The sequence below is a fragment of the Rhyacophila brunnea genome, unplaced genomic scaffold, assembly GCF_057557595.1.
Source record: "Rhyacophila brunnea isolate RB1 unplaced genomic scaffold, BYU_Rbru_1.0 scaffold_22, whole genome shotgun sequence".
NCBI lineage: Eukaryota > Metazoa > Arthropoda > Insecta > Trichoptera > Rhyacophilidae > Rhyacophila > Rhyacophila brunnea.
The window spans coordinates 17755019-17768144 of record NW_028232882.1 but is presented as its reverse complement, the minus strand read 5'-3'; the positions used below and the strand labels follow the sequence as shown (position 1 = coordinate 17768144).

Below are 13126 nucleotides of genomic sequence, written 5' to 3'. Positions count from 1 at the left end.
GCCCAGCAACTGGCAATAGTTGCACCATTTTTTTGGCAATTTTATCGGCAATCTGCAATTTTTGATGCTCGTTTACGGGCCCCTTTATATACATAATATTTTGTATACGATAAATAATGATACCCAGCAGATAAATTAATATAAAAAGTTACTAAATAGGTACTATGCAAATTTTATCTAATTAACTGTTTCATTTCAGATATGCATATATTTTGGTGTCGAGAAAACAACATTTTTCTAGCAACAAGTTTAAATAAAAATATTCCTAATTCATCCCACACGCCACCAATGGAACATTCTGACATTAAGTTGTCAAAATATTCCCTAACAAAATACGCTATAACCTTCAATGCGTATTCCAAACATTCAAGTCTTTTATTTAATCAGTGGACTAGAATACATTATAAATAGGTATGCAAAATATTTCCAATAATGATCCAAAAACATCAATAATCCCATTATCTATAAACTGAGAAACAAGTTTTTATTGATTTTCACAAAAAAGTGTTATAGCGGGTTTTGAAACTTAGCGACACGTATCCTCGTGTGCATTCAATAACAAAGCAACAAAGTACTTCTACAAAGTCTACTTATAAATGACAATGTGAAAAGATGGCTTTCCTTGAGCATACGCATGATATAGGCCAGTTGTGCGCACGATCTTTCAACCAAGGGCCACCATATCTAAAGTGACATTCAGGAATGTTAAAATTTTAACTACCTCATCAAAAAAATTATAACATTTTTACCTAATTGTATATTATGCACACGCAACGGTTTCTCTTTCTTGCAAAATTATCACATTAATTCTAGTGCCCATCTATGTACTTTGTTATTTACTATCAAAACTTCAATGTCAACCTTTTAGTTTTCGCTTATTATATTATTTCATGAAATATTTTTTTTTTATATATAAGTGCAAGATTACGGTTACATACATGTAAATTGTACGTAAAACATTTCACTTTGACACAGTTCGCCGACAGCTTTCTTACCAGAAAGAGATGACCGTATACAATACGGTCTCCAATTTTATTAGATTCAATATGAACATTGATTCAATTTTCATAGCTGATTTTGGCAAAATTCATGAAAACCAAACCTAACCTAACAAATAATCCAGTAAATTGGCTATTTTCAAAAATTGTTTGCTGCTGGCTTCCTGTAAAGTGTAAACCGACAAGAACCGTGTTTTATTTAGACATGAATTTTATGTGAGTAGGTACTATACAACCCAAAGAAGTTGAACGGTCTTTAATATACGGCCATATATTTCCAATACAACATTTCAAAGTGAAGTGTGATACAGCAAACTGCATACGTACAAGTTTCCGGAAACGTAAGATTACACAAGACATATCAGGTTTCGATTTGGACTAACAGTAAAAAAGAAAACCTATTCCTCTCCGTCATTACACTCATAACTTACGAAAAGTTTTTAAAACTTGTGATTAGAAAAATCACGGAATAGTTTTGTGATTGCAACTCGGCAAGTAAGGACGCAGACGACTCGTCACACGTCCCACTTTTTTAGGAATACAGAAACAACATGTACACAGAACCGATTAATTAGATAGAAATGTGAAAGCCGGTCGCCATAGCCCAAGACTTTAGCCAATTTTGGCTAAGACGTAATGGCCGTCAGGCAATAAGATGCAAGAAATACAAAGCCCGCTCAATGTCCTCAAATATTATCAATAGTGAATACGCATTTCGTTTACGTGGAAAACGTATTATGATAGTGTTGAAAATAACATATTCTCTAACACATATTTAAGTATCCCATATTTTTTCACACTCGAGAATTGTAACTTCTTAGAGCCACACCCAAAAGTTAATCCACTTCCCTTATTTTTATGTTCACTGGTCACATACAATAAATTAATGCATGGCAAACTGCAGAATAATATATATGTATGATATTTTTTATTTTATCAACCGGAATCATCTATGAACAGTTTCAACACTTAATACGATTTTATTAAAACGAGCGCTACCGAAAAATACACCAAAGGGTAACTTTGTGCACTTGATAGAAGTAGAAATTCACCCATCCCTTCCACAAAGTAGTTGATACGTGAGCCGGCTTTTCTGCGTTTACATTAAATATGAAATTTTTTAAAGAGCATGAATTAAGATATTTTATACATCAATAATATTACAATGATAAAAATATTTCGAAAATAACCTGTTTCAGTATCGGAATCCGTTCGACATCTCTTAGACCTCTGGTTGACTTCTTCTTCTTCAATATGAGTTTCTTCTAATGGCTAAAAATCCAATAAACATTAATTAATTATCATCAAAATAAACCTTGAAACTAGAATATGTTATGAATGTATGGTATATATTGTTTAATTAATAATTACTATGTACACGCATCAAATACGCCAAACTACATATTATTACCAGTATTTAGAATATTTAGCTAAACAATCTCAAACATCCTGTCATACGTAGATTACCGAAATGCCAAACTACCTGGCAAACATGGAGAAGTCTTCTTCCGTTTTCTAAAGAAGGTTTTCGTCAATGTTTTAGAACAATATTTTGTGTATTTCATTTATTGTATTTGCTTAACGTGATACAGCAGTGAAACGGCAAATAATTTTCAACTATAGGCGCGACGAAATTTTGGACTCGCTGCCATTCGGAGAGAGAACGTCGAGCTAGAAACACATCAATTTGTTTCGTGATGGCGACGGGCGTATTAATTCTTAAATCGTGTAAAGATGACTAAAAACGTTACCCATTTACTTTAAAAAGAAAACATGTCAATGAACTGATACTGATAGAACAATAAAAAGAACATTAAATGGACACATGTTGGATTTATATGACAAATTATATTTCATTTGACATGCGTCATTTGCACCCGCGACCCGCAATCCGCGCATCGCCTAGCCACAATCTTTTTAGACCGTGCCTCAACTGAGGTATAACCTTAAGGGTGAGCTAATAGCTTACTACCATTCTTGTAAAAAGTCATGTCATGGTTGACAACATTACCCTTCACTCAAATTTTGCAAAGAACCCGTTTTAGTCCGAGAATCCCGAGTGTGAAAATGAATCTTTTTCACATTATGAATGATTATGAAATGTAATTGTTTTTTCCACTGGGTTCCACTAAATCTCTCAATAGATAAAAGATTCATAAATATACCTAACCCACAGAAATAACCTCAAAACATACCTTCCTTCCTCGAGTTTGCCTTGTGGGGAGTGACGTCGGCTCACTTCTTTCACTATTACGGGTGGAACGAGTTCTTCTCCCCATTGACTCATCTAGAAAACAAACAAATATACCATCTTTAGAAATCTGTTGTGAATAATCGTTAGATCAAGTTATTTTACCAATTATGGACATCACACATTATAATATATTATGTAAACTGGAATCATTCCACAATGGCACCAAGAGTGATTCGCATGTGTATTGATATAATTTATTACAATGCCAATATAACTGCGTGTCGCTACGGCATTATCCCACTGTATTATGATTTTATTATAATTGATAACGTTCAAACAAATTTTACACAAATTTTACATGATTTTGCAATTAAATAATAACATGAAAGTGTAGTATTGGCTCCTTATCTACTCATTGAGACGGATTGTCTTTTTATACACCCTGCAAATTGGCAAATAAATGTCATAGAATTGTCTGAAGTTCTGCAAATGAACCTCCAATGCAAAATCACCTTCTTGCTTCAATTTCATACATTTAGGTTCTATCTCTATAGAGGAAGGTTTTTCAACATTAAATTTTTGGTTATGACCAAATAAACATTGGAAAGGAATGATTATTATCCATTGGGTTCACATTTTAGATATGAACAAAAAGTGAAAAAATTATGAATTATGGAGGTTGAACCACGCGACCCAGATTTAGAAACAAACATTCAGTCCACTACTCAACTGCGGGCAGAATTACTTGTTTATTATTTTCTTTTGTCAGTTCACACTTAGAGTGGATCAATCTGTAATATAATGAGGACTCTACTAGCCATTTACTGCTATAATAGATATACCAACATAAATTGTCCACTGTCCGAATTTGAAACTTAACTAATCACAATATAAAAAATACCGAATGACATGCCAAATGTTAGCATGCAGCGCCTTCACTCAGCGGACAACTTATACAGGTAGATCTACAGACCATGACTGACCTTGCGTAGTATCAATGTTTCGGTGCCGAAGACTCCGAACGGAACTATTTTGAACACTGGTATTAGATTCGTCTTCCGTGTCGGATTCATTGCCTGGCTCCGGTCGCTGTTTCTTCGATCGGGTGTTCCGTGCTTTTACAGTTTTCTTTTCTGGAAGAAAAAAACATAATGTAATTTTGATGAGATTACATCACCGCTAGAAAAAACTGCCCAAAGCGCTGATTTTCTACCATGGGCAATAAGAAGACATGTTTGCGCCATAAAATTCCTTCTTCTATACTCCACATTGGACACCTAATAATTTTGTGTGTGACAAAGATTCTAATTGTAAGCACATACGATTTAACGACATCAACACTGCGTGCATTAAAAGACAGTTCACTCCAAAGCTAACAACTGCAAACAATGTTCAATAAGTGAAGTGTGACACAATGTGAACAAACCAAACCGTCTGTGTATGAGTTGTGGGTCATCGACGATGCTCAAGAGACAAGAGTGCCAGCCGACAACATAAGGTGAGTGGCTGGGTTCTCTTATTCCACTACACAATTCCAAATACAGTCCATTAAATTATCACCAGTACATAATATCTGCGTACAATTGACTAGGTATACCTTCTCCGATACTATAAAACAGATGATCATAATAAAATTCGGATAACTGAATCTGTAGTCAAATTTAAAGATTAGTGTATTTCTTACTGGCAACTTTTACAGGCAACATTGGTGGAGGCATGATGGCAATGTCTGAATCGACGAGTTCAATGGCGACTTTCTCCTGAGTCACGTTTGCGGCAATCGAGTTGGTTTTTCGTGCGGGCCGCCCTCGTTTCTTAGCTGGCACTATTTCTGAAAGAAATCATTTATATTTATTGTGACATCCTTTAATCACCATCATCAGCACCGCAGGCACAACAGTAGGGATCTCCTCTTAGCTGTCTTTTGAGACTACATTCCGAAAATTGGGTGACTCGACACCGAGTCACTCATCCAGCATCTGCGTAGACAGACGTTTCGGTGGCTACCATCTGATAGATCTCCAATCGTACGATCTCACTCAATTACTTAATCCCGGAATTTTAAATATTAGAATCATAAGATTTCGTAATCAGTTTTTATATGACACATTTTTTCAAGTAAAGAAGTGTAATTTTGTGAAAGCGGTTAGTTTCTAATGAAAAAATATTGAAATCTCAGGAAAATATCATTTCTTTCATGAGAAATGTTGTTATAATGTTCAATAAAAACTTAATTATCGGTCAAAAAACTGTTACCAAATGAGAAATTTCTTGTACATGTCTTCTTATTAGTATAAATTCATTTCACTTGTTGTCAAATCACACATTGCTATATACATAATAGGGAGGAACCCCCATTTAAGAAAACACTGAGGCTATTTCCAGAGTTTTCAAAATTGTACTGAAGTCAATCACACTTAAACGGAATATCTCAATTTCTTGTTTTTCTATAAATGCATAATGTAGCACAAATAAATGTTGGCTACTCGAAGTATACTCATAACGTATTTTTTTTACCTTGTGTAACATTATTCAGGTTGATATTAACCACTTCCTGGTTATTTTCTTTATTTTCTAGGTCCTCGGTGTCGGGATCAACGCTCATGGGATCCACATGAGTGATAGTCACGCCGTTTTCCGCAGAAATCTTGGAAACCGTTGTTCTGTTCTGCAACTCTGCTGCCTCCGAGTTCACCGTTGGATCGATTGTCTTTGTTACAGTGATGGTCTTGTTGACTGTGTCACTCAGAGAGTCTGGTCTTCGCATTTTGTGGTTGAGCTTCTCATTAAGCTGTTAAAAAAATATACTTATATGTATTTGTTTATACATGACACCATTGAATGATTTAAGATAATCTATACCACTTAATAAAATTGTACTCTCTGTCCATTCTCGTTTGTTCTGTTATAATTCAAAAACTACATGACCAATATTGATGAAACTTGCACAGTTTATAGACTACACTGTAGGTACCAATTTAATAATGTTATATCTCAATATTTTAAAAGGTTCCAAAGTTACAAGATAAAACTTCTCGAAAATAACGCACTTGCAACAATTCATCACAAGTAGGTAAAGTGGTTAGATAGCAGTGGTGCAATGGTGAGTTGAGGTACGGATAGAGTACTACATCCAAGCGTTGTCGATCACACAGGATTATTTATTACTCAAGTATGATACATAGGTACTGACATACATGTCTAAAAGCATTGACTGGATATTCATAGAAATGTTATGACCTAATATTCATCTCATTGATTTGAAAAATATTAATAGGTAGGTAAGTTACATTCAGATCGACGCAGTCTATATCTTCATTCTATATAAATATATATGTCTACTTTTCATTCTATATTTCAAGCAGCCAAAGTCGCAGCCGATCGCCAATCTAAAATAAACTAATATTAAGCATACAACCCCACTAATTGGCATAGAATATTGAGTTGTCAAATGTTTCTATCATAGAGAAAGATATAAAACTAGGGAGAGTATTATCCAGTTATATGTGGCTGTTTTGAATGTATTAATGAAATTAAATTAATACAAACATGACATGCAGTAAAATATCAATTATCTGGAATAGTTGAGGTAAAAATACTCGAGGTAATAATGAATTCATACAATTGAAAAATAATCATAATCCCATTTTACTTCCGGAATAACCTTTTCGATATCTGCGCCTGCACAGTAGAATGATAGTGGCGAACCTGCCGGAAAAAAAATGTACCACACCCCGACTCATTTTGAAGTAAACCGATTTATATGAGTCAAATAGTACCATTGATGTAAAATACTGGATGAACCATATGCTTCTTAAAATGACCCCCGATTTTCTCTGACTCGGCCAGTGGCGAAACTTACTATTTTTAATATCAGCGGACTTAACTCAATATACGCTCAATTAATATTTGTCTCGAAAGCCACCTGGCAATACCCACGAGTAAGCCTTATCTATCTTCCATCTTACTCGAACTTATTGTCAGCTCTGCGCGCCAACGACAACTTTCTTTGTTCACCCCCTATGCATTTTTTTATTCGCTTGCAAGTTTTATGCACAGGAGCGAATTGACATAAACGAAAATAAAATATATTAATTTGTAAAAGAAGTGGTGCAATTTTAAATGACGAATAAAAATGAAGGGAGTGTGATGTGATAATACTTAAATGTGGCGCAGTTCTTATTAAAATAACACAGTAGTCTCAATTTATAATAATTACCAATATAATATGAAAGTAATAATTTGTTTTACCATACGATTTTGATGTCGCGTAGGTTTATTATTTATGTTACTCAGTAAACTTTAATGTTTTTCTTGTACTGTCATGTTTTCATATTCGTATATAAACAATTCAATAGTTAATCTAATGATATATAATTACCTATCATTAATATCATTATAATTTTTATACCGTTATAATTGTTATATAAAATATTAAAATCAACGAGAATTCCTCGCGGCGCAGAGAAGTATTAGACAGAAATACAGAGTTTAAATAAAATAATAAAAATATAATAATTTCCATTAGACTTATTAAACTAGACATTTAAAAATGCTTTATTGATAAAAACATACCGTGAAAATGTAATAGTGTTTTATTTTTTATATTAATATATCTCCATCTCTCATATTAGGTACAATATTAAGACAATTATATCGATGTGACTAATTATTGTATTCGTACTCCTCAACACGGTTATTAATCTAACAATGCATATATAGATTATACACAGTGTAACAGAAAAGGCAATATATTATATAAAAATGTAATAAATATTACTAACATAACATTTAAAGAAATGAAAAGTAATATTCCCAGTTCGTTCCTGATTATTTTTGAATACCATAAACAGTGTTTTTCAAAATCCCTTGGAATCACTATTCCACGCACAGAAATTAAGTTTTACAGCCCTTGTAAATACGGCTGATATTCGGCAATCCATGATAACGGTCTTAACGCATTATACCTACAAGGAAATATTATAAGGTGATATTCGTAATATCTTCTTTTGTGGTACAGTTTTAAAATGGCATTTGTATGGAAACTACTCATCTAAGTAATATATCAATGAATAGTACCATAAAATGACAACATCGCGTCTCGCTTACTCTTGAAGAATGAGATGATGAGACAGTCAGCACTTTTACGTGTAAACAGTTATTATCACGATAGTTTACATATACGCGATAGTTAATACATATACAGGCGTTATAATGTCAACAAGCAATACTGTCAAACTTAGTTAAATATTGTAGTTTTACTATTTGATTATTGAATCTCAATCGATCTATTTTCATGTATTTTTTATTTTCTTACTTTCAATTTGGTGATGTATAATTTTTTGGTTGGTATATTGTTGTACGTTCTAATTAAATAACATTCATGAAAAACTTGATATGTACTGCTTATCAAACATTGTAACACCCCCAGCTCAAATGTTCAAAAAAGCAAATCATGTAACACCTCTAACTTCTATATTAATAAACATTTCGTAAATTTTCAGTGTCAATTTCGGATTTACTCATTTATAATTTATAACATATCATACTGAGTGTTTTTTCCAAATTTTCCTACACCAGTCCATATTCTTTTAATTAACCTTTTCTATGCCTCACGATATTACTATGGCAGTATCTGACAGGCCGCAGATTTTTAATTACACACGTTGAATGTAGAGCGAAGCTCTTACCACAATCGCTGTAATACCAATAATTTGTGGATTAGTATTTCTTAAGGCCGTACATCAGTTGAGGCACGGTCTAAAAAGATCATTGCTAGGCGATGTGCAGATTGCGGGTCGCGGGTGCAAATGACGCCTGTCAAACGAAATATTATTTGTCATATAAATCCAACATACGTCCATTTTATGTTCTGTTTATTGTTCTATTAGTAACAATAATAATATATTCATTGACATGTTTTCTTTTTAAAGTAAATGGGTAACGTTTTTAGTCATCTTTACACGATTTAAGAATTAATTGGCCCGTCGCCATCACGAAGCAAAGTGACGTGTTTCTAGCTCGACGTTCTCTCACTGAATGCGAGCGAGTCCAAAATTTTGTCGCACCTACAGTTGTAAATTATTTGCCGTTTCACTGATGCGTCACCTTAATTATTCAAACAGATCTGTCACTGTGTGTTAAATTTTTTAGATTATGCAAATCAGTCAACAGTGGGTAGTAATTTGAGTTTAAAGTCCGACAAAATAACTCGCGAAATTAGTATGTGAGACCTGTCGATCACGACCTCATAGAGTGAGAAAAGTCGCTGAAGGCATAGAACCGTTTAAAACAGTTTTTTCTTCCCCCTGAAAAGTTAATCAATATGGCGTTACAAGTAATGCACATTTAGGTGACGATATTATACTGACAAGTTTGCTGTTCATGGCTGTGGCAGCTTTGGAGGCGTTCCTCTTCCCTCGGCCACTGGCGGTGGTTTCCAGAGGAGATATGACATCTTTGTTTGAGGGTAGTGGCAAACAATCCACATTGTTCTGCGGGGTGGTCACTAATTCTTTCGGGGTGGAGCTACCTTTTAAACTGCCCACCACAAATGTCTCATTAGCCTGTTGGATCGCTAGAAGATATCCATTGGCCGGTCTCTCCGTTTGAGCATTATCTAAAAAAAAGAACATTGCTCAAATACAAATGGTTATATTTTGCAGTAGACACATTATCACCACTTGCTACAGAGTGGAAGTTTAAAAAATCCCGATTTAATTGGCCCTCGGTGTCAATTCGGTCGGTATCTGGATGTCTGTACACACCTAGTATCCGCCGCAAACATCTGTTCTCAAAGCTCAGTACATATACGGTTGCTCTAAGCCTCCGTAAGATGCCATGTCACGTTCGTAAAACAGCACCATCAGAACACAAGCGTCAAATAGGCGGCATTTGGTTTTAACCGAGTAGTCGTGAGTCCCAGACACTTTGCATCGAGTTGAATGTTGCTTCAGATATTCCCATTCAGATAGTGCGCCCTCTTCGCAAAGGCACATTGGGGGTAGACATCACGCCATGTATTTGAAACAGTCGACACTCTCAATGTTTTGCCTGTCGCTAATGAGCGGTAAATCTGGATCGGGACAGGTGCTATTAGCACATAACATTAGTTATCTTCCCATTCATTTTCAATCGAATGCAAGATGAACCACATGCAGCTTATCGAATGTCTATTGAATGACCTTGAACGAGCTGTCGAATAGGTCAGCATCATCCAAAGCATTACCGTGAGATGGCTGCTATGCCTCGGTCAGGTGCTATTTTATTGACTTTCGTAGTATGAAGCAACTGGTCTACGACAAAAAATCGACTTCTCATTTCTTCGCGCCACAATTTGGACATCACTGGTTGTACACAATACTATGTACCTATGCATAAGTGGGTGCCTACCTATATAAATATTATCTTTCCTATGGTATACAAAAAAATGTTTGTAGACGTACAGACATTAATAATATATTACTAAATTAATAATATTCTTACCGTTGTCTTCAAACTCGGATATCGTGTTTAATTTTGGTTTTTTGAATGGTGTCTTGGGTATTACAGGACTTGCTGAACCAACCGTCGCAATCTTTGACAGCATTGAATCGACTATATCGTTGAGGAAAGTCACCTCATTCTGGAAATACGAATTAATAATTATCATAAGATCCTGTACAATAAATCGAAATTCTGTCAACATTCTGTATATTTGATAATAATTTATAAAAGTGTACATGCCCGTAAAACTCTGTCCAAACTGGCGATGGCTTCGTTAGCCGCTTTATCAAGCACGGCACATGCATTCTCAAGTATGTCTGGCATTTTGCACATTTAAACTAATTGTCACACTATTGTCAATGTAAATCAACAACTTAATTCATTGAAATGGTAAAACAATAAAATTATAATTTTCGACACATCAATAGTACACAAAACTTCAGTCTGCCTTCAAACTCAAACGACCGGTACAGTCAAATTTGAATTTCCATTGTTTGAAGGTTGCCATTAAAAACGAATTATTTTCCTTATTTAATGAATTGTTATTATTGGCCATGCGATGCCATTGGCCGCTGCTGAAATCGCTTTTATTTATATTATTCGCAAAAGAGCCTACAGTCATGCACATCTCCATTATATTAATAATAATCAGTTAACTTAATTAAATATAAAGCATTGCGCTATTTGACTATAGATACATTACGTTTAAAGCAGAGGAATGGAATTAGATTTTTAACTCTATTAATAGAATTATTACGAAACCTGAACCCTTTTATCCTATTTGTGATAAGTGATAACCGTACTATGCCCCTTAGGCCGGCGCTCCATTGGCACACAAGTCAAACGATTTACAGTCTTCGGACTTTTTTTTGCGTGGAGCACCCCAGACCTGCGGACTTTTTATGCCAGCGCTCCATTGGCGAGCCAAAAGTCCGAGGACAATAAATCGTCCGATTTGTCTATGCCCTGCTACTGATCAATGAACGAATAAAAAAGTCGAGCTGTCAAAAGTCAAAAATTGCGATTATCGTAATGTCTTCTGATAACCCTATAATTTTGTGTTATTTATATGTAGACTTGCGTAAAATAATATAGCAGTGAAAACAACACAAGATTTACGTTTTCTTTGATGAATTTCATAAATACAAATAAAAAAATAATTGGTAAATCTCTCATTTTATAATGTGTAAATTAACAAATAAATCAATGAAAATGTTTAAAACAATTACAGATTTTTTTGCAGTCCGAATGATTGCGTATTAATGTCAAATCAAATTTGCATTGCGATCGACGGACGAAGTCTGGCAACTCGGAGGTAAATCAAACATGTTTGAAATCCAACGAGCCTGGTCTGCGGATTAAAAATTCCGCAGAGGGTGCTCCACGCGAAAAAAAAGGCGAAGACTGTAAATCGTCTGACTTGCGTGCCAATGGAGCGCCGGCATTAATCCGCAGTCGTTGGATTTCAAACATGTTTGATATTTTTGCCAGACTTCGTCAGTCGATCATTATGCAAATTCGATTTGACAATCGCAATCATTCGGACCGAAAAAAAATCTGTAATTGTTTTAAACATTTTCATTGATTAATTTGTTAATTTACACATTAAAAAATGAGAGATTTACCAATTATTTTTTTATTTGTATTTATGAAATTCATAAAATAAATCCTAAGACTTGTGTTGTTTTCACTGCTATATTATTTTATGCACATCTACATATAAATAACACAAAATTATAGGATTATCGGAAGACATTACGAGAAGCGTAACTTTTCACTTTTGACAGCTCGACTTTTTTATTCGTTCGTTGATCAGTAGCAGAGCATTGTCCTCGGACTATTGGCTCGCCAATGGAGCGCTGGCATTAAATATCGGGGTTCTATTGTATATTTTATAATACTAGCAGAGCCAGCTGGCGGTCGCCAGTCTGTCTAGCTAGGTCTTGCAGACGGCTTGGCGGTATTGGATATCGACCGTGTTTAGGAAAAAGGGCTTAACCCTCACAGAACAAATTTTACAGAAGAGGCAAAAAACGTTTTTTGAGAGATTTTAGTTTAATATTAAAAAAAAAATAGGCACAGACATTGGGTGCATAATGATTGATGATTTGAGGTAATATATTTTCGATCTAATAATAATTAAAGAAGTTATTACAGAAAAATCATTAAAATTGAGGATAAATGCTTTTTTCCATAATTTAAAAATTAATTAATCTCAATTAAAACCTGAATTTAGATAATAATTCGGCATTTGCGGCTTACTTCCTTTTTATAGAACGTGTATTTAGTTGTATACATTATTAATATCTAATAAAGCACTTTTCGAAAAATGGAGGGTTACACCCTTTTTCCTAAACACAGTCGATATTAATGTAATTGTAAGGTCTACCGCTTTGTACCACAAATTTATTTATTAATACTGCTTTTTTCAGATTAATTGTCGGCTATG

At 34.4% G+C, this 13126-nt stretch overlaps 1 protein-coding gene across 1 annotated transcript in view; it reads right to left on the bottom strand.

Annotated features, from left to right (window-relative positions):
• Positions 1-11173, bottom strand: part of Incenp (Inner centromere protein) — a 72522-nt gene extending 61349 nt beyond the window's left edge. Inside the window, exons 1-8 of the mRNA XM_085950057.1 lie at positions 10918-11173; positions 10678-10816; positions 9564-9811; positions 5710-5983; positions 4877-5023; positions 4176-4325; positions 3194-3285; positions 2189-2270 (exon numbers count right to left, since the gene is read on the bottom strand). Coding sequence (XP_085806183.1) covers positions 2189-2270; positions 3194-3285; positions 4176-4325; positions 4877-5023; positions 5710-5983; positions 9564-9811; positions 10678-10816; positions 10918-11010 — 1225 coding nt within the window. The 5' untranslated portion in view covers positions 11011-11173. The remainder of the gene's footprint in view (positions 1-2188; positions 2271-3193; positions 3286-4175; positions 4326-4876; positions 5024-5709; positions 5984-9563; positions 9812-10677; positions 10817-10917) is intronic.
• Between the last annotated feature and the right edge of the window lie 1953 nt (positions 11174-13126).